General features: G+C 43.0%; 1 protein-coding gene across 5 annotated transcripts in view; it reads left to right on the top strand.

Moving 5' to 3' along the window:
- Positions 1-19,766, top strand: part of LOC119446828 (phosphorylase b kinase gamma catalytic chain, liver/testis isoform) — a 31,232-nt gene extending 11,466 nt beyond the window's left edge. For 4 of the 5 annotated variants that reach the window (XM_049664450.1, XM_037711391.2, XM_049664449.1 and 1 more), the window contains exons 6-15: positions 146-218; positions 2,922-3,012; positions 3,767-3,857; positions 3,981-4,010; positions 6,500-6,623; positions 14,287-14,367; positions 15,023-15,052; positions 18,070-18,114; positions 18,340-18,456; positions 18,706-19,766. In XM_049664450.1, the coding sequence (XP_049520407.1) occupies positions 146-218; positions 2,922-3,012; positions 3,767-3,857; positions 3,981-4,010; positions 6,500-6,623; positions 14,287-14,367; positions 15,023-15,052; positions 18,070-18,114; positions 18,340-18,456; positions 18,706-18,843 (820 nt within the window). In that variant the 3' untranslated portion in view covers positions 18,844-19,766. The remainder of the gene's footprint in view (positions 1-145; positions 219-2,921; positions 3,013-3,766; positions 3,858-3,980; positions 4,011-6,499; positions 6,624-14,286; positions 14,368-15,022; positions 15,053-18,069; positions 18,115-18,339; positions 18,457-18,705) is intronic. The other variant, XM_049664447.1, reaches the window with a different exon arrangement.
- The last annotated feature ends 1,591 nt before the right edge of the window (positions 19,767-21,357 follow it).

Raw genomic sequence — 21,357 nt, 5'->3', positions numbered from 1 at the left:
AATAAAGTGTAGTTTTTAAAGTGCAGCGCTGGTGTGTGTCTCCCTTCTTGTCTTCTTGTAGTTTTGTGTTGAGCGCCTCACTGTGCGTGTATATATATATATATATATATATATATATATATATATAATTATTTTTTCTATGTAGGAGTATCATGAAGCAACTTCTTGAAGCTGTCGAGTTCATACACTCAAAAGGCATTGTTCATCGAGACCTAAAAGTGAGTTACTTTTGCTGTGTAGGTGCTAAGTGCTTAATATAAAAGCAGGTTGTAGTAAGTGTAGACCGCTTATAACGTAAGTCACAGGAGTTATAAAAATCCGTGCTATAACCAGTATTCTGCTTCGCGCGCCTACGCAATGAACGGTCCGCCTATACATTGAGTTCTATGGGAGCTGTATCGGTGGTCAAAAAAACCCATGCTATAAGTGGTCCCGTGCTAAAAGCTGTTACGTTATAAGTGGTCTGCACTGTATTTATTTTTTTTACACAGCGCTGAAAGCCACATGCAAGTGGTCCTCATTGCGTTAAATCTCAAGCAATTTCAACTGAAAGGTTTTTGGGTGTCAAGATGCATTCTCCTGCAATCGTCATATCCTGCATTGACTGCTGTACTGCAACAGCTGCACTCCAGTGATTTTTTCAAACCATACTTTATACTTTAAAAATTTTAGACCTGGAGTTGTGTGATGCCACATAACGATTCTTGCTTGGGATAGCACAATGAGAACCTTTCTTTGGGTTTTGACCCTCATTAGACAGTAAGTGATGCAGCAGGCTGAGGACGGCATGTGCATCTACATTCTCCTGTTACACTGGCCATTCTTAAATTAGTGCAAAAATTGGAACAGTACAAGGGCAGATACTTGGGCTCGTTGGTATGGCATAATTCATCGCATGGCACGGAAAATTCAGAACGTCAGGCAGAGGGATGACAATGACAAGTCACCATTTTGCTTGTTCATCCTGTTTTCTGCTGCGTAAAATACATTGGGACAACACAAGGGGTGTTTCAATAGTGAAATTTACTAATTTAATTGAACTTTTTCAATTTCCCCAACAAATTGATATATAAAGCAGTGTAAGAGATCAGGGGCGGTATTCTGTAAGAGTCCACCTAGTGGACTGTCCATTTCGGTGACTGTTGATTCGCTGCTGCTTGACGTACAGGAAGGAGACTGGCTGGCACCTTCCTGCACGTCAAGCAGCAGCGAATCAACGGTCGCCGAAATGGCGAAATGGACAGTCCACTAGGTAGACTCTTACAGAATATCGCCCCAGGCTAGCTGGGATTTCATGATCAAACTTCTTAGCCCAGAAACACTGAGGGGATAGTGCTTCAATATGTTGTATCCCTTCGGTATCGTCCATTGTTTTCGTGCCAAGAGGTTTGATCATAAAATACAAAGGTTTTGTGAAGTTCATTTGGCAGAGAAAGGCTAATTTGCATCAGTTGATACATCTAATGCTGTTATAAGTCAACTGAGAAGCCTTTAAATGAGACACAAAAGTAATGTTATTACATCTGGTGCACCTTGACTACAACAGTAACGGAACAAAGGAACAGCACATCAGCAGATGCATTTCGTGTAGCCACTAAGTGCATCTGGTGACAAAGTGCCATAGCAAGTTAACAAAGTACAATACTGCAGCACTACCGATCATTTTCATCAAATCAAACATGATAAGATTGGCCAAATAAAAAATGTTTTGCATAAATCAAAACATCAAATTTTAGGCTGCCTAAGGCAAGACATCCTTATTTCACAACTAGAAGCTGTTGTGCAGGAGTAATGTGCTCTTTGCACTTGCTCCGGAACTGGTTCATCTGGATCAACAACTGTGGTTCTCATGCAGCAGAATTAATTAGAAGAGTAAATCTCTATCTCTGTAGACTACAATTGCTGTTGTCCCTTATAGTATTAGAATGGACTGAATATTCAACAACTTCGAATAGTGAATTCTCAAATCAAATAGCAAAAGACTCTTCCACTCATGTTTGAATATTCGCACACCCCTAGCCAGCACACCTGCTGCTGAATAGGCACAAGGTTTAATGTTGGCAATCAACATTTACTGGCAAACGAATGGTGCAGTTAGCAGGAAGACATATTTAATTGAAAGCAGCATTATTTCTGATGTCACCACTGATATCACTAGGAGAGCCACATTCGTTGATCAAGCTGGAGGATCGTGTCAGTGTGGAGGGACGCAGTGTGTCGCATGTCTCCTTGTATTTTTAGGTCAACCACATTAAGAAAAGATTAAGTGTGCTTTGTCCGCAGTGAAATCTCACAAGAACAGATCTTTTGGGGTGTGTACTGCTGAATATAACACTTGGGACCATTGCTTGCCTTGTTCATCTGGAAAAAATAAAAGGGGCGCCATCACATGTGCAGTTAATTTCATGTGAAATGTTATTTTGTTGTAACGAGGTTCGACTGTATTACATGGGTACACTTGTACTGTGTGTATACAGTGCTAATGCAACTTCTGTGTGTTCTAATTCTCTACCCATTTGTATTACGTGTTACTGTATCTGCGACATGGAAACAGTACATTGCACAAATTGTACATAAAACTCTAGCACACAACATGTTGCACTCACCCCTTCGGCAGAACACATAAAAAAAATTCTTTGATTTTTTTAAAGCTTACGAGATTGAATACATTTGCCAGGAGTTTTGTTAAGTGCTACTCAGAATGCAAATTTGAATGTGTAAGAACTTCATTCATAAATGTGAAAAAACAATGAAATTTTTATTCTGCTTTTTGAAGTATAGCCAAATAGAGGAACATTTTTAAATACTGTGTTTGTGGCAGGACTTGATTCCATCTTATCTTTGCTAAATAATTTAGTTTCAGTTTTTCGTGTAATATTGCTTGCTATTGCTTTGTTCTGATGCTTGAGCTTTCCTTTCAGCCAGAAAACATTCTCTTGGATGATGACTTAAATGTGAAGGTCACTGACTTTGGTTTTGCTACTCAGCTAGCAGAAGGTGAAACTTTAACAGGTATGTATTAAGTACATCATTAAATTAATTATGCTCTTGTTAATATCGAAAATTGGATAATTTAGACGTGTTGCCTGGTCCCAGCAAATGTTTACACTTGAAAAAATAGCATCAGACACTCGTTGATTTCGATGCATTTGCACAAATGTGTGAAGTGAGAATGGTACAAGCATTCAGTCAAAGTGAAGTGACAAAGTACACATTGTTTCATGTATCACTTAAAAGGAAAAGTGAGAACCATGGCAAGGACAAGACAAGAAATTATGCAGATCCAACTCGCACAGGAAGCCTTAGTGAAATGGTTCCGATAAATGCTGCTTTTCTTAATTTGACTGGAAGCTACATGCGGCAGCGGTCTGGTGCAGACACCAGTGGTGATCCAGCTGCATCTGTGCTGTATTGCAGGCAGGCTGCCTGTAGCAGCTGCCTCATTGTGAGGGCATGCAGGAATGCTCAAAATTGCTCTGTATCGTAGTGTAGCATCATCAGAGAAGAGGCAGTCTGCAGAAGTTACAAGCTGTGAATGTAAGGCTCAGCGCATGAACAGAGATCGAATGTGGCACTTGCAAAGGATGCCAGAGGACTGGGTGCATTTTGATGAGGTAGATAATTTCAGAGCTGAGGGGAGAGTGTGTTCACCAGAGAAGTAATAGCGGCCAGGCCAAAGTGCTCGATGAGCCATAATACTATTGTTTCACTAAAAGATGCAAGATAAATTGCTATTAAATAAAACTTGCACCTGCTGATGTTGCAGAACTCTGTGGTACACCTGGTTACTTGGCACCTGAGCTGCTGAAGGCATCAATGTATGAAAGCTCGGAGGGCTATGACAAGCAGGTTGACATGTATGTATTGAAAGACATTACAAATCCTTTTTGTTGTGATGCACCATGGAATATTTCAATCTGCATGATGGCAGTTCCAGCCCATTACAAACACGTCTTATTAGTAGTCTCTTCTGTTTTCAGCTGGGCTTGTGGAGTCATCATGTACACGCTGTAAGTATCACAGGCCAGTTGTTGCCATTGTCTTGTTGTCATAATTGTTAAACATTGCAGTGTTGGGTGGTATCAGCCATGAATTTGGCATTTGAGCAGCTTCTTGCCTACTGAAAAAAATAAATTTGGTTCATGCAAATCAGCTCTTTATAGGATAGCTAATGCATGCATTGTCAACAGGAGTAGGTGATGCAGATAGAAATGGCCATCTTACAAACCCATTCTGAATTACTACAGTCGATTTCCGTTAGTTCGACCTTACCGGGACCGTCAAAATTGATAAAATTATCTGATGGGCCAAATTAAACAAGATGCAGAGAAAACGGCGAAACACATTGCCGATTCATTAGGCAGCATTTGCCAGACTCTGACACGCCCTCATATCAAAAGCGTGCCCACTTTCTATGTGTCGAAAGTAGAAAACTAACATAGAAATGACACTAAACCTCCTAAACAAAGTAAAAATCTAACACGCACCCGAATTTTTAGCAAGGAAAGGAACCCCACGAAGGCAGTTTTGCTTTTGTACCCGATTGCACCACGCAGGCAATTTCCAGCCTGATTTTCATGGGGGGGGGAAAAAAAAAATCCATACATAGAGTAATCAAACAGTGTGAGCTATCATGATTGCTTAAAAATCTTCCTAGGATGAGCCGGGATGGGCGTTTTCAATGGGTGGTGACCTGTGTTCAACACATTCACTGTTTTCTAAGCTCTGCCGAGGTAGATGGCACTAAACGGTTGCTATTGGGGTCACGATTGGAGTCTCGCTCCTGCGTACGGACTTGTTAAGTTCTAATTATGCGGTGAAGGCCAATTTTAGGATCGAAATAATAAAAGGGTGGGCCCATAGAATTGCATGGGCACCGGCTGGGACCTTCGGTCGGGATCGAATTAACGAAAGTCTGCTGTCCAGCGATTTATCTCTAATCAGATTGCAGTCCTGTAAAATGCTAGATTTCATGCATTTAGCGAATGAAGCTATACTGCTTGCTTTCACTACATAGTGTGACATTGGCAGCTGTAGTCGCATGCTATAGTGCTTCAGTAAGCACACCTTTACTTGGTTCTCTTATCGACCAATGGGTCCAGCAGTGAATGTGCGCTCTTGATGAGAAAAAGGATATTTAAGAGGCACAAACAATTCATATGGCTCAGTTAACTTGATATTCAATGATGCATCTTCTCAGCGGAAGCCTTATTGTTCATGGCAGAAGTAGTGTAGCTCCTTCTGTGGCATCTCTGCAAAGTCCCGTTACCATGGCAATGTGTGTGTGTGTGTGTGCTTGCGCCAAGAATTAGCAAGAGGTGGTGTCCAAATCTCATCCCAAGCAACGATTTCCTCAGACTAATGGAAGCCAATCTCTAAGGCTATGCTTTTGTGTACTGCAGGCGTCGGAAGTGATTGTAGGAGCCAGAAACACGTTTCACTTGGTAAAACCTGTGTGGACTTTTTGGACACCACCTATTCTTTCTTCTGCTCCTCTACTTGCTGTGAATGGGTGTGGTGGCAGTGCCTTCTCCTAGTACTTGTTCTAGCGGTGAAGGAACGTCTCGCAACCATTCTTAAATTCTAATTTTATAAATTAGTAGATTTGCGAAAAACCACAGTATTTTCATTGAAATTAAATTGAGGGCAAAATGTATTTTGATGCTCTGCGTATCGGTATTAGGAGATTCAAACTTTATATCCAGTAGCTTGTACCAGGTTCGCATGACTTGTCTTCAAATGTGGCATTCAATTTCCATTGCTGGCAGAAGCTTTCTTGTGGCACTGTAGGGTACCCTGAAAATTTTGCTGGGCCAAATGATTCCTTTTGCTCGCTTCTGTTCTTTATCATCTACCGCTCAAAATGAGCCAGTCTAAGTCATAGGCAGAATTCCAGACTGATTTCTAGCAAAGCTTTCACATTTTTCCTGTGTGACATTGTCATTACTTGGCACACAACAAATGTTCTGAAGCTTCTAGAGAGATGTTATATAATATAGAAATATTTAATGTTTGAATTTAGCAACGCTTTAGGTTGGCAGAAACACATTTGGAACCATTTGTGAGCGACAGCAAATGCTTCTGTTGGTATTGGCTGACTCAGCAGAGTGGTCATGTGAGCCACTAATAAAGGTAATCAGAAATCTGCAGCCGCTGCCCTTCATGGCTTTCATATGCTGCTTGTCATTCAGGATTATTATTTGCAATAACCTAATTAGGTCCACTGCTAAGCAAAGGTCTCACCCAATGCTCTGATATTGCCCCTACTCTGTTTTACTCATCAATCCATCCATTTCTATCAAAATACATATAGTACGCTCTATCTGTTCTATGTGTTGCATGTTTTGTCTGAGTACACATCTGAGGAATGCTATTAAATGCAATGTTGTCCTTGCTGCCTAATCAACACTGATCTTTTGAAGTAATGATGCTAACACAGTAAAACACTTATAAGCACAATGCTGCTAAGAGATATGTGTGCTTTATTTTGTGTACCCAGGCTGGTGGGCTTCCCACCATTCTGGCACAGAAAGCAGATGGTGATGCTTCGCAACATCATGGAAGGAAAGTACGAGTTTTGTAGTCCAGAGTGGGATGATATCACTGAAGCCCCTAAGGACCTGGTGAGAGAACAATTTTCTCTGCTCAAGTTGCTGAAGTTTGTGACATACTAACTCATGCACTGTCACAAATTTTTTTATTGTTTTTTTATTGTTAACGTTAGTTTCTTCCTGCTTTTTTTGGGGGGGGGGGGGGGGGATGAAGTGCAGGGAGGCGAGACCTTTGGATGCAGCATGGTGCACCATTGTCAGGCTTTGCATATTTTCATTTCCCATAAATAAAGGTATCGACAAGTGTGCATGTACCAGGACAGCACTTTTCACAAAGTTGCATATGCTCAGTTTCCATCATGAAAAGTTCAGAGAGATCGCCAGAGTTGTAATCAGTAAATCTGAGTAAATTGTGTCATTGTTGTAATAGTTTGACTGTTACATGATCAATGATGACCAGGTTGTCAAACCAAAACTATATTTTCCTTTTGGTTTACAGTTCAGACATTTTGGTGCAGTTTGGGTTCAGCTCTGGATCAGAAGATAAAACGGTTAAAACTGATTCAAACTGATTCATTACGGTTCAGTAAAAAAATCACATTTTCTTCTCTTTTTTTGTCAATCACTTTTCTTGGTGCACATGACTAAGATGTACATACAGTAAAACCTCGTTAATACATACCCGCCTAATAATAATTCCAGTATAAATATAGTCGCGATGAATTCCTCCCTGCCCTGCCTCCATTGAACCTAATTTATTGGCTGACAGCCTAAGCTGTAGTCGCTTAATGCATCCCTAACAGTTATTACAGCGAAGCTGTTAAATGCTCAGTCTCCAATGGTTGTGTCCACGTGTAGAAAAAAACTCTCATTGGCCATATGCTGTATGTGCGAGTGAAAGTGCGCGAGGGACGCGAACGTGTGGCGGAGAGCAAATGCGGCTTCTTCTGTCGTGCGAAAGGCCATGGAGGGACGGTAGGGAGGGAGGGGAGCAGCACCAGCAATGCGCAGGACTGTTGTCAACGGCGGTGGCGTTTTGCCTGCGTTCTCACTGAATGCGTGCGGCGTTGGTGACATGTTTATGAACGTGCCAATCTTTGCCGTACACCCTATGGCGGTGTACCGTAGCGACCATAAGGCCATGGTCCCTGTGGTCATAAAATAAATGAAAACCACCAGATCATATAAATTTCTCATTCTTTAATAGTTCAAATAACCAATTACACCATCACATCTTAATAGTCATAATTGGAAATACATAATTCCCACCATAGAACAGCTTCACCCCAGTGGAAGGGCTGACAGTTTTTGCATAATACAGTTAAACCTGGATATAACGAAATTGACAAATTTCCAAAAAACGTCATTATAAAGAGGATTTCGTTATATGCAGGTTCGGCACGAAAATTCGAAAAAGAAACGCTTACAGTATTTACTCGATTCTGACGTGCCCTCAATTGTAATGCGCACCTGTTTTCCGTTTTCGTCGAAGCACTCATCCTTGGAATGTCACACCAGGTACCGGATGCGTGGACGCGTGTCGTTTCGCACAAGCGCTAGGCATCCGAAACGAAAAGCGAGCATCACGATGGCGTCGTATAGTGTTACAGTAGAACCCCACTGTTGCGTTCCAGGGGGCTGAGTTTTCCCGGCTGTTACGTCGTTTTCGGCCGGTCCCTGCACAGCTCCCATAGAACCCAATGCATTGGTAACCCTGCTGTTGCGTTCGCAACTGTGGGACCGTTCCCGCGTCAGCACGTCAGCAACATAACTGGAAAAGCAGAGAGTGCCGGCTTGGCGGGCTAGGCCAGCTGCAGCAAGCGGCAGGATCAGGTTTCAATGAAGGGAGGGGGAAAGGTCACGCCCGCCTCGCACACGCACGCACACGTGCGCTCGCTTTGCATTCCGTTGCGGCGGAGAAGGTGCTTCCGGTTGCTGCTCGCGCAAAAATGACAAAATTTGGGGCGAAATGTATAGGTTGTCGGAGGGGAAAATTCGTTATATCAAGGGGGTCTCCCGCTGCCACTTTGTTACGTAGAGGTCTCAAATACATGTGCTTCTATGGAGTAACGGCGGGGAATAGAAAAACTTCGTTATATCCAGGAATTCGTTATATGGAGGTTCGTTATAAGCAGGTTTAACTGTATTTGCTTCATTTTTTGGCGCGTACAAGCAGGGAATCGGCGAGACGTCGTGCGCGCAGACTATAGATAGCGAAATTGCAGCGCACAGATCTTTCCTGGACTGCAGTCTCCACCGATAGCAACGTCAAAACATGGTAGCCATTATGTGTTGCCTGCTCCCATAGCTTCTAGCACTTCCACATCGTCATCGTGCATGACGACTGACGTGTGAATGATGGGCCTTCCATATCCAATGCGGCTAGTGCGCTGACCGTCAAGAAGGAATTCACAGAGAAGTGCGGCCTGATGTAGAAACTGGCTCGCGGCCTTGCCGAGTTTGAGGATGCCATTGTCGCAGCAAGGCCGCCACGGTAGCAAGTGAAAAATGTTTTGCTGCCTGTTAGCAAATAAAACTTGGCTGCGTGTGTGTTTGAGTGAGAATTAACACTTTTTTTGGCCGGTAAGTCTGTGGCCACTCACCTGCCATTGTCGGTTAGTTAATACATCACTTAGTGCGTACCTGATCCACGTTCCCCACCAACTACATATTCACGAGGTTTTACTGTGATATGAATGTGCCATTTTTTTTTACCAGTACAAAATGTAATAATTTGCTGCAGATATTTGAATTACCCCTAATTCTATGTCTTTAACACATGTGCATGAAATGAGCCTTGAGACACTTTTCTAGCTAATCGCAGAATGGCCTCGCTATTAAAGGATGTCGCCTCACAAATCTCTTGGCAGCAAAATTTTTCAACTCCTTCAAGTATAAGCAGAGTTAAATGTAGTTATCGAACCAATGAATAGCTTTCTCCCTCCTTTCATCTCCACTAGTGCGCTGTAAGCTACACGGGGTAGACGGCAAGGGTTAGTCTTTTTTTTGCTGCTATCTGGTCTTGTAAACATTATTCACCTTGAGGTGCTCCATTGGAAATTCCGGCAACATGACATTCTTGGTAGGATCACGTGAAAATGCCTGTGCCACTTCTGCTGCAAGTGGAATAAGCTGGAAAGAATTCTCTACTGTAATTTACTGTTACTGTGTTTTTACTACTTGACATGGTTAATTATTTGTGTGTTTAGACATTTGGAATTATGATAGAACTTGTCCAGCATAGCGTTACAGTTTAATGCCACGATACCAGACGTATGGCATACGTTCCAAATCCAGTGCAAGATTCCCCAAATACTAAAAAAGAAGGCTACAGCGATATGGGCTGTTGGAGGCAATTACTAACCCTGCGCTACCTTATGAGCAAGCTCTTCTGTGAGGAACATGATGTGAACGAATGAAGGTCAAATGCTTATGTATAATAGACAATGTCAAGTGTGCCTGAATTGATTGCTCAGCTAGCGAAAAGTTTGATGGAGGTTAGCAGAGATATGTCAAGGCGCTCAACATGGTCTCTCAAACATCCTAAGCTCATTGAGAATTGCCTCTCACAAGTGGCAGAAAATTACTGGATATCCACAGTTTATGGTAACTATAGTCGGGTACAACTTCAGAAGGCAGCAGCATTTGCCCCTCAAAGCGGATGCACATGAGCCTCCAACAATGGGCACGCGCTATAGACTGACGTCATAAGCCGGATGGCCAGTAACCCCGCCGACGGAGAACATGGCAGCCCACACTTCGAACTGGGCCGAGTCGCGTCAGCGGGACTATTTCTTTAGTCACGGAGGCAATCGGCTGCCGCGCTTCGGTCATCTGGGCAGGAACTCTCCTGCCTTGTTAAGTTGTACCCAACTACGGCATAACTAAAGGCAATGACTCCATTCGTTCTGTCAGAAGTTTAGCAAAAAAAAGAGGAAAGAGACAGAATGAGCTCTTTTTGTCCATTTATTCTTCCGTGTGCTAACTTTTTGCGCCAAAAACATCGACAGCTATGCACCAACTAGCCCGACATCATACTTTGCTAAACTGTATTCATTCTCCACTGTATGCGCTGTGTTTGGTATATCCTCTTTTGCATTTTCTATACTTACATTACGTATACCGGGTGCGCGAGGTAGTTGAGAACACAATGTTGGCTCCAGGCAGAGAAGAATACCGTAAAAACCGGACTATAGGTAAGACTGGAATATAGGTCGACCCCCCAACTAACCAATTCTAAAAATGAAAAAATATTTTTCAATGGCAAAAGTACCGAAAGACACCCTTACCTTGAAACAAATGCAACTCAGCCGCAAATGCACAATGGTGACAGTATTTATTTAAATGCTGCTGACAAACATGCGGGTCGATGGTTGCGCCATATATACTGTTAAAAATTGGCCTGGTGTACAGTACACAGAAGGGCACGAAGTACACAAGCCCTAGTCAGAATCAGAGTCGTCCGAACAAGAGTAGGATGACGAGTGCTTCTCACTGCCCACGTCCCATAGAGCATCGTCCTCTGTGCCGCCCAGCGCGTTGCTTATGCTGCATTTTCTAAAAGACTTGAACCCCATCTCTTCGGGGAGAGATTTCCACGCCGACGACACCCAGCCACAAACAGTCGCAAGCAGTGGACGTCACAGGCGGCCGGTGCGGGGACTCGGGTTATCGCCCAGCATCCATTCATTGTAGAGTTCGCGCACTCTATCTTTAAACGGCTTATTTAGCACAACGTCTAGTGGCTGCAGCACAGATGTCAGTCCACCAGGGATGACCACAAGGTCCGTCTTGCCATCGCACAGGGCCCGCTTTACGTTGGCTGTGAGGTGGCCTCGAAACGAGTCAAGAACGAGCATATTTGCTCGCTCAAAAAGAGCACCAGGTCGCCGCTTCCAGACAAGCCGGACCCACTCCAGCTTTGATTCATTTATGAAACCCTTTTCATTAACCCAGACGATGACGTCTCACGGGAATTTCTCTTTCGGCAATTTCTTCCTTTTAAAAATGATGAAAGGGGGCAGCTTCTTCCCATCAGCTGTGCACGCGAGCATCACAGTGAACCGTGAGTGCTCGTTGCCCGTTGTTAGAAGCTTGATTTGCTTAGCTCCTTTCTCGGAAACAGTCCAGCTTGAGGGCATATCGAACCACACTGGCCTTTCGTCGGCGTTTCTAATCTCTCCCATCATGAAGTCGAGTTGCTGCCAAAGCGCAATTACATATTGCTGAAACTCGATGAGCATGTCTTCAAATTCTTCGGGCAGTTTCTGGCACACAGAAGTACGGCGCCGTAGTGCAAAGCCCTTCCTCTTCATGAATCGTCGCACCCAGGATGGCGAGCCCTTGAATTGCGCCCTCGTCAGTCCAGAGGCACGCACGATCTCTACCGCTTTCAAACAGATGCATTCGGCAGTCACAGGCAGCAATCTTACACGCAGCTCCCAGACGAAATCCGCAATCTTGTCTTCCAGTTCTGGATACGCTGCGGTGCACCCACGAAATGAGGTTTTCTTTTGGTTGCTGTAAGTTGTAATATGCTGCTTCTGCCTCAGCCAGTACCGAATGCGCTTTTCGGATACTCCAAATTCACGCTGTGCCGCCAGGTTGCCGTGGGCTTCTGCATACTCAATCGCCTTTTTCTTGAAGGCGACGGTGAATTGCCGTCGGCTTCTGCTCATTTTGAAACAAAATATGAAAAAGCAGCCTGATTGCGATGGCAAACGTGGCAGTTTACTTCATCCGCCCATTGTTGCAAGACTTCCGTAGTTTTTCCTTCGATGTCCGGTATATAAGACGAGGGTCGACTTTTCACAATGGTTTTTTGAAAAAAAAGTTTGACCTATATTCCGGTTTTTACGGTATCTCCAGCAAAAATAGACATATTTTCACCAAACTTTGGGAAATACTTCTCTTACGGTTTATTTCCACAATTACTCAATTAATCCGCCATCCGCAGCAATAACTGATTCAATTCACTCGGAAACGGCTGCATGCATGGATCAGATGGTCCTTAGAGATGCTGGCCATTAAATTAGCAATGGCCGCCTTCAGCGAGTCCTTTGTATTATGTGGCTGTTTGTTGGCCTCTCTCTTAATGACGCCCCAGACATAGTAGTCGAGCGGTTTTAAATCTGGAGAACTAGGAGGCCACAAGTTGGGAGTGACGTAATCATAGAAGTTGGTCAGCTAGCCACTCCTGGGTGACACAGGCGGTTGTGGGTGGGAGCAAAATCTTGCTGAAAGACATAAAGTCTTTCTTTCGAAACAGTCTCTATTCAAGGCTTTACAACGGTGACAAGCACCTCCGCGTACATGGCCGCATTAATGCAGAGTCCTTCTGCAAAAAAGTATGGCAGCATGACATCACCCTCGTTGCTGACGAGCTAACACCATCACAGATGACGGAAATTTTGTGTGCATCACTGTAGGCACCTCATCAGCGCTTGCGCAAAGCCACCTGTCGTTACAGCGGTTAACTTTTTGGTCTTGGTCAAAGTTCTTTTCATCTGAAAAAAAAAAAAAAAACTGCATTCCAGGCTCCTCAGGTCTCTTCAGCTGGCTTAGCAAGCCCATGGACCAGAGCAGACGATTCTCCCGAGTTCTATTGGACATGAATTGCCCCATCCTCATGACATAGGAATAGCACCTCAAGTCCTCATGCACAGTGAGCCTGACAGTCGACTCTGCGACTTGGAGCTCCTTTGCAATGGTCCGCATTGACTTCCCTGGGTCATCACTCACGATGACTTGCAGCCTCCGGAGAAAATCAGGGGGGGGGGGGGGGGTTGACGTCTGACCGCTGAATGTGCTTTTTCCTTTTCGCCACAAATGCCACGTCACCGCCAGAACAAATCAGTTCTGTCCGCACCTTGTAAATGAAAGACTTCGCGACATTCAGAAAGGTGGCAATTTCCAAGTCGCTGTGCTGTGCGGCCAGGGCGACGAGGACTGCATGACGTTTCATTTCCTGCGTCAACCTGTACGTTTCTATCTTTGATCAAACTGCGCAATATGAATCATAAGGGGTCAACCAACAAGAGGCCCACACGCCTAGATAGATATGATGAGCCTGCTGGTGTTAAGAAATAGTGTTCTCAAATACCTCGCGCACCCAGTATATGTTTCCTAAACAGCATTTTAACACCATGCATTGATGTGCTAATTAGCATGCAGTTGTCACATTCGATTGTGAAGCCTGGTTATTGAACCTCTAATCAGAAGCAAGGTTCATAGGTCGTTTGTAAAACATTGTTCATGAAGTGCCCTCAAAAGGAAAACTATACTTGGCAGCAGTCCTTTTAATATTTTTGCAGTGGCTAGCGGAATGCTTCACTACCTATTAATTTCAGCAGGCGAAAATACAGATTGCCCGGGAAAAGTACAGTTTCCTTTAAAACATTCAGAACCACCTGTGAAACTGGTTTAGAAAGGTTCCTCTGTTTGGTTCCAAACCATTCTGAACTGCTTGCCAAACTGGTTTGAAAGCATTCCATCGCTTTGCTATGGTTCAGTTCCGTTTCGGCAGAAATACTTAGGCATATCAGTGCCAGTTTTGGTTCAACGCCCTGATGAGGACAATCTGTGTACTTTGCTTTTAGTACTTTATTATAGTGACACAACTGCAAAAAAAAAAAAAAAAAAAGGAAGAGCTGTGCTACTTAAGATATCATGTCATCTTTTATCATGCCTTTGCCATCTCTTGCACTAATAACATGCTGTGATGTCTTTATCTTAGATCAGTAAACTGCTGGTTGTTGATCCGAAAAAACGCCTTACTGCCTCTCAAGCTTTGGATCATTGCTTCTTCAAGGCTGTTGTAAGTTTCAGGGATTTTTCCAGTGTGGTAGTTTCACTGAAATTCAAGGACGAAGCTAGCGTTTTGCGTGCAAAAAGTGCCAATGTTTCACTGCTGCTAGTGTCGATGATGCAGGTGTGCAGTACTGCTCTCGAAGGGCTTCTTGGCTTGCATGCAACCCTTGTTAATTCTGTCAATTCTCAGTACAACACAAGCAAGACTTGAATTGCTACTTGCACTACAATCTGCAATACTTGTATGCATTTACAAGCCTGCGCCCATACCTAGCTTGCTCGCATGAATTAAGCCAGACACTTCTGGCTGCACTGTGGACAGATTGTTCTGCTTGCCTGCTCTCGGAGAGCAAGAAAAAAAAAATACTTTGTGTCTCTGAGATGTCCTTATTTGTTTAAAAATGGGTGCAAGTATGCTAGGTTCAGCTCCAAGAAGCTGCACACAGTATCACAAAGTGATGGAAATCATATCTGCCATTATGTTGCTCTAAACACATTAAAAACCCATGCATGGTCTTTCATTCAGTCCTTGTTTCGGGCTACATGTGCACTACTTTCTGCATGAAAATTATCTTTGCATGGATTATGTGCCCTTACTTTGAATCCTTGTGTTTTATGCATATCTGTTATGTTTGTTTCTCTCCGTTTTGTGACTCATGTAGAAACGTGCATCAGTTTTCGTCACCGAAGATGTAAGTACCACTAGTGATGCTGCCTTAGTTGAGTTTGAAGATGCTTGTACAGCCTGCTGGTTTTTTAATAGTATCGAGTGAGCATTGACCACACGACCTGAAAGTGAAGCTGTAGAGTGCTTTGTGCACTTGCACATACGACTTTTGCAGATTTTGCCGTGCACTCAACACTCGAGCGATATTATTAAATATCCCAGAAGCTGTTCCTGTAGCAACTAGTACATGTAGTCATGTTTGCAGTAATGCTTGTAGGATACATATACTAGTGAAGTAGATGGCAACAAGCATGAGTTGGTTATTATAGTGCTAAAATACCAAGATGAGAAATCTTGTGTGTCGCCTACTCCTCTCGTCCTCGTCAATTCGTGCTGTTATTCGTTCACTATGAAGATGAGAAAGCCATGGGACGTTTCATTGCTAATGCAAGCTTCACACCTTATCTATCGCATTTATGTTCGTGTTTGTCCTGTGGATAGTTGCCATATATTGCTCGATCATTTAAATTATTGCTACAGGCAGAGGAATATGGGTAGTGAACTGATGCTTTGAACATACAGTGTACAAGTGTGGGCAGACTGAAAGCATCTCAGGGCACAGATAATTACTGAAGATCATGTAATTGCCTAGTGAGTGGCCCACATACATAGAAGCATACAGGCGATTTATAAACATTTGCACAAGAGAGCAATAACATTACTATGTTGAAATTTTGCACTCTCAACTGAATTCCTGTACAATAAATAATCAGATGTGGGTCTTGAAAAGTGCCCTCTGCGATTAGAAGTAACAAATCAAGAGCAGAAATCAGGTGAGGTGGCATGTGCTGGCGGGCCTCCATGCAATTGTTGTGCACTGGAGAGAAAACACGATACCAGTGGCTAGGAATTGAACAGCGTGAAGGTTTGGAACCATGGCGCAGCATATGTAATGCAAGAGGTCATCAGTGGCTCGTCGCACTGAGAACTCTCAAGAAAGTCAGGACAGCATAAAAGGTGGAGAATTGCTGCAGAATCTGTGCTGGCAAAGATTATGCACAGCAAGCAACAATGCATCAGCAGTGGGTCTTGTGAGGCTAACCGCTGACACAGTAGTACTTAAAAGGCTGCCTACATCCAAACACTTCTTTGGAATTTCAGGGATATTGCATTGCATTCTAGTCTGGTCCTTGTCTAAGCTTGGTGCCCTCCAAAGCCCGTTCGAATTTTAAAAACAAACAAGGCTTTTTGTTTATTTAAGGGACATGAAAATAAAATAATAACTTAGCTTAGGTTTTTACTTTGCTTAGGTTTTTACTTTAAGTAGGAGTTGTGTGTGGCCGAAAACAATTTAATTGAGGTAAAAAACTGGCTGCTATCACGGTGCCAGCTTCCCATTTTTTTCCTCTGGAGTATCTGCTAGTGATTGTTGCAACAGCTGGTGAGGTGCGGTTTTTTGGGGATGCCATACAACTTCCTACCAGTGCTGCCAACCTCCAAAACTAGTTTTCCTTTAATTTGGATTTAAAGATCCTCTAGATCTTTGCAAGATGTGGTTGTTCAGTTTGTCAATATGGTTTTCTGTAAGGATTATTTGTTTGTGTTATGTACATAGACTGCAGATTTCATAGTTTGTATTTATTTCTAAGCTTGTTTTAAAATGCTTGAATAATAAAATCACTGCACTCGAGCTGAAAACTGTCGCAGTGCAAGTTATGCTAAGAACACATTTTTCTGCTTGAAGCTGTATTTACAAGGGAACACATTAGCGTTTATACTTTGCTGTACATGCAGAACAAGTCTAGACAACAACAGAGTGCCAAGATTGACAGGGAACTTTATTCGAATTGTAAGGAAGATGGGCACCGGAACTCCCTTACTGAATGAAACGGAGTCGGAGCAGTGTAAACATTGTGCAATAAATTTATCTTGCACGCCATGTATTGACGTAGCATAACCATTTCCTTTATTCCAAAACTTACCCAAACTCTTCACCACTAGGATTCTGTGCAAGGTTGTTATTCCTATGGGTGGCTTTTTATCTTATTCAAGGTGCCCAGAAATCGACAGCACAGCTAGACATAAGAACGACAAAAGCGCAGTAGCAGTGCTTTGTTAGCGAGCCCATATGAAGGGCATTCACACCTTGTCATTTACTTTGTGAGATGCATACACTGTGCTGCAATGCGATCATAAGCCATACTTCGCATTTGCATGTGAAGTAATTTGCGGTGACTGAAATAAAAACGCAGCAACAAGTGAGCAGTTCCAGGGTTTGGTCATCGAGGCATCACAGTAGTTTCTCACGTCTCCTGAGTTTTTATTTCCCCGTCTTAGTGCAGAATTTCCCTAGATCTACAAAAATTATTCTATGGTTGGCAGCACTGCTTCCCAATGATGTAAAAAGTGATAGATGTGGTGCCTGGTTTGGGTGCAAAATTCGAGTTTGTTTGGCCTTGATCTTCTCCACTGATAAGTGATCTTCTTCCATTATGCAGAATGTTGCAGAAATGAAAACTATATTAAGTTTAGCTAGATTGGTGGATTAGCAACTTTCATAGACTTTTTCTTCACAAAATTTATTCAAGTACATGAAATTATTGATATTTATTGCAATATTCAGTGGTGTGGCCTTCAGAAAAATGTGCGTAGTGTAAGTATACTAGAAAGCTGTTTCTATGCTTCACATTACTGTTTCTCTTTAAGATATAGTGTATAGTTCATGACAGTTACTGTCACCTTTTTGAGTCACTCAGTTCCTAACAAGTTCTTGGTGTAGCTACCACTCGGAGTTGCTATAGGGGGTGTCCACATCCACACCCTCGTGGTGGTGCCCTCTGGATAAACAAATGCAGGTCTTGAAGGCTATGCTTTTGCTGGTTGCATGCAGTGTAAGCGATTGCAGGAGTCAGAAACCTGTCATAGATGTTGCAAAATTTAAACCAATACATAAATGTTGTCAAAGATGTAGAATAATGCCATTTATACGTACTTCGTCTGTAGCCATGTTACATGCACTCTTTTTTTTTTACACACTTATAGGTGGGAATACAAAAGCGCACCTTCAATGCAAAGAAAACTTTTCAGGTACGTGAGCACATTGTATGTGGGCAGGTTGTATTTTTGCATGCACAGCACAGGAATCTGAAAGGCCCAAGTAGCTCTAGACTTTGAGGCTAGTTGGCCATAATATTAGTTTCTGTTACAAGAAAAAGAAACTGCAGCAGGTCGATGTACTGACTGATTAGTGTTGCTTATAACTTTTGTACTCTGCCGAGCATTGTCACTGCAGACTCTTGTTGCATCTTGCAGTTTGGAATCCTTTGTGTCAGAGCACTGGTGCGCATTCGAAGGCTACGATACACACCTGAGCCACTCTCTCTGAACATCGCACGGACCAACCCATATCGCATCAAGACATTGCGAAAGGTAAGCTTTGTGTGCACAGAGGACAGGTGCAACTTGAAGTTTGGCTTGAGTAATAAAATGTAGTGGGGACTAAGCTAGAATGATGTGCAAGGCACAGTTGGGGGTCATCTCACCATTTGTGAGATACGAAAAAGTGTTTGCGAATGTATTTCAATATGCATGTTCAGTGCCATAGCCTCATTGCTTTTTTTTTTCACCTTTTCTGATTTCCTATTTTTCACACCGGATGGCACTGTACATTCTTTGCAGGTGATTGATGGCTGTGCCTTCAGAGTTTACTGCCACTGGGTCAAGAAAGGAGAAATGCAGAACCGTGCTGCCCTGTTTGAGAATCACCCCAAGATTGAGCTGCGACAGATGTATGAAGAGACACAAGTGGCTGCCTGAGCAGGATCCCATTTGCTGGCGCAGCCCATTGTCCAAGCTGCTACAAGTACCTCTCCATGCAGTGCAGTTGTGTGTGCTACACTCTGGGCCACTGTACATAAGTCAATGCCTCTGGAAAGGAGATTTGACATTGCCCAGGAAGTATTGCAACAGCTGTTGCCCCCTATTCCTTTTGTTTTCAAGGATGCTTCTAGGACAGTTTGCAAATGTTGGTATCAATTGGTAACAATCAGTCTGGTAGTGCATGTTGCTTTGAAAGGCCATTTCCCCGAGTGTAAAGGCTCAATTTTCTTGTGCAAGATTATGCACGAAATGAGCTGTCCCACACGTCTGAACTATCCAATGTGGAGGGTGTACTAGGTAGGTTTTGGCACAGAATGAATCTGCACTCTTATCAGTTGCTAAAAAATAAATGCTTTGGGAGCATTTCCCTTTGGCAGAAATATTAAAAAATGAGTCGGTAGCTATAATGTCACAATTCAAAGAATCTCGGGACTTATTTTCCATCAGTGACTTTCACCTCTGTGGATAGATACCTTCAGCTTAGTATCCTAGCACCAGAAGGGCATGTTTTGGAAATTGCATAAACATCCTGCATTAAAATTCCATTGACTGTTACAATAACAATTCTGTTGTCACTAACCTTGCGCTTGGCCATACAAAGACAAAATATCTGGCAGGTCCCAGCATGACACTATTTTTTACCTGTGTGCAATATGGCCTAAGTAGACTAAGGGCATTGTGAAAGGATTTATTTTGGCATGTGTATGGAGGACATGGAAAGTGAACCAAAACTGTGCAGGCTTTCTTACATTTGAGAGGCCTGTGTTTCGGAATGTTCACAAGATATCTACACTGGATATGCAGCTCCTTTAATGTGTGTTCGAAAGCAGACTGAATAAATATGTGTTAATGCAGTCTGGTCTATTTGGCCATGTAATAATTTCATTTATTATTAAAGTGGGCGCTGTACTCAAGTTTTCAGCAGCTACAAGCAGGTGCAACAGTCTGCTTCATAAAAAACTTGTCAAACTTAAGTGTGCTTCTTAGCGCAAATTTTCTGCACAGTTGCGAACTTCAATAAGTGTGGCTTATGTGAACCATCAATAGCAGAAAAAAAAAAGACAATGTGAAGTCTCCAAGACAGTTGCGCTGCATTGCACACTGTCAACACTACATATAATAAGTTGTCAGAAAAGCATGGCTAAATGTGGCAACATGGCAGCTGCTTTTGCCATCAAGAAATCCAGAAGCTCTCTAGTTTTAACTTCGAAATCTCGCAAATTTTTTTTTTAGGTAGGTAGAGCAATAAGGTTGGTCTTAGGGCATTCCTTGAATCATGTAGAAGCCACTTACCCTGTTTAGCAAAATCTGAAAAACTTATATTTTGCAAATCCTTGCAGAAAATTAAAGGTGCCCTGAACCACTTTTTATCGAAGTGGAGAAACACATTTCAGGTGAAAATAGGCTATTTGAGAAATACTTTGCCACAAAAACTACTTCAATGCATTCAGCAGAAGCGGAGTTATTAGCAATCAAACACAGCCTCCGCTGTGCTCCCCTTCCCTTCTTCAATGCCTTGCACTGCGAAGGCTACGGTGAAGTGGGGCGGGGCCACAACGCTCCACCTTCAAAACGTCACCGTGGCGCGCAGTTCAAGTTTCAGATTTTGGCCTACGCCGAGCTAAACCTAAGCCAAACGCGGTTGTCCTTAGAGAGCTGCAATGGGCTTAGCCAGTGGACTCGTGGCGGCACCCCGCGGCGGCCCGCAGTGTAACCGACCGCAGCGACGAATAGCAGCCGCGCATTGGAATGTGCGTTATTGTGCAATAAAGCACACAGTAGAGAGTGAGGATCATGGCTCTGTTGAAACGAGGGCGTTTGAGAAAAAGGCGTTTTCGCGCTCCGCTTGCGAGCTTCACGCATCGCGTACAACAGCAAAATTTGGCTGATATTCACAGCAGCGTATGCTACCCACGAACTATGTTATTTCAGAAAGCCCGAGGGGTGGTTCAGGGCCCCTTTAAAGGAAATTTCCATCAAATTAGAGCCAAAGGAGATAAGCAAAAGTTAACCTCATAATCAAAATAAGCACACAACATTATATATATGTACAAGTTTTCAGCACCATGCCTCGAAGAATAAAGATTTTAAAAGATTTTTGGTCCAAGATGCAGCTCTCCCTTTTGAATGTGCTGTCGCAGAACATTGACCATGCTAATATTGTGTCAGAATGTTGCTCAATTAACTAGCCTAACTTCACATTCTTTAAATAATGTGTGTTTTAACTATGTTAACAAGTGGCGTTCATATGCCTTCGCTTCTTTAACAGCAGTAGTTTTGCAGTGTGTGTAGCTCGTCATCTCGGAGATCCTGCTTTCTTGAATGTAGTAGAACCTTATTGATATGTTTATAAAAGGCTCACTGCCACAGAAAATGAATCCATGACCTGGGAGAATGTAAAATCCAATAACGCATACAGCAGCACTACAGATGAAGCAAAAAGCTTCTCTC

This window comes from Dermacentor silvarum, chromosome 3 (assembly GCF_013339745.2).
Source record: "Dermacentor silvarum isolate Dsil-2018 chromosome 3, BIME_Dsil_1.4, whole genome shotgun sequence".
Classification (NCBI taxonomy): domain Eukaryota; kingdom Metazoa; phylum Arthropoda; class Arachnida; order Ixodida; family Ixodidae; genus Dermacentor; species Dermacentor silvarum.
Note: the sequence above shows the minus strand (reverse complement) of the source record. Positions and strands in the feature narration are given on the sequence as shown.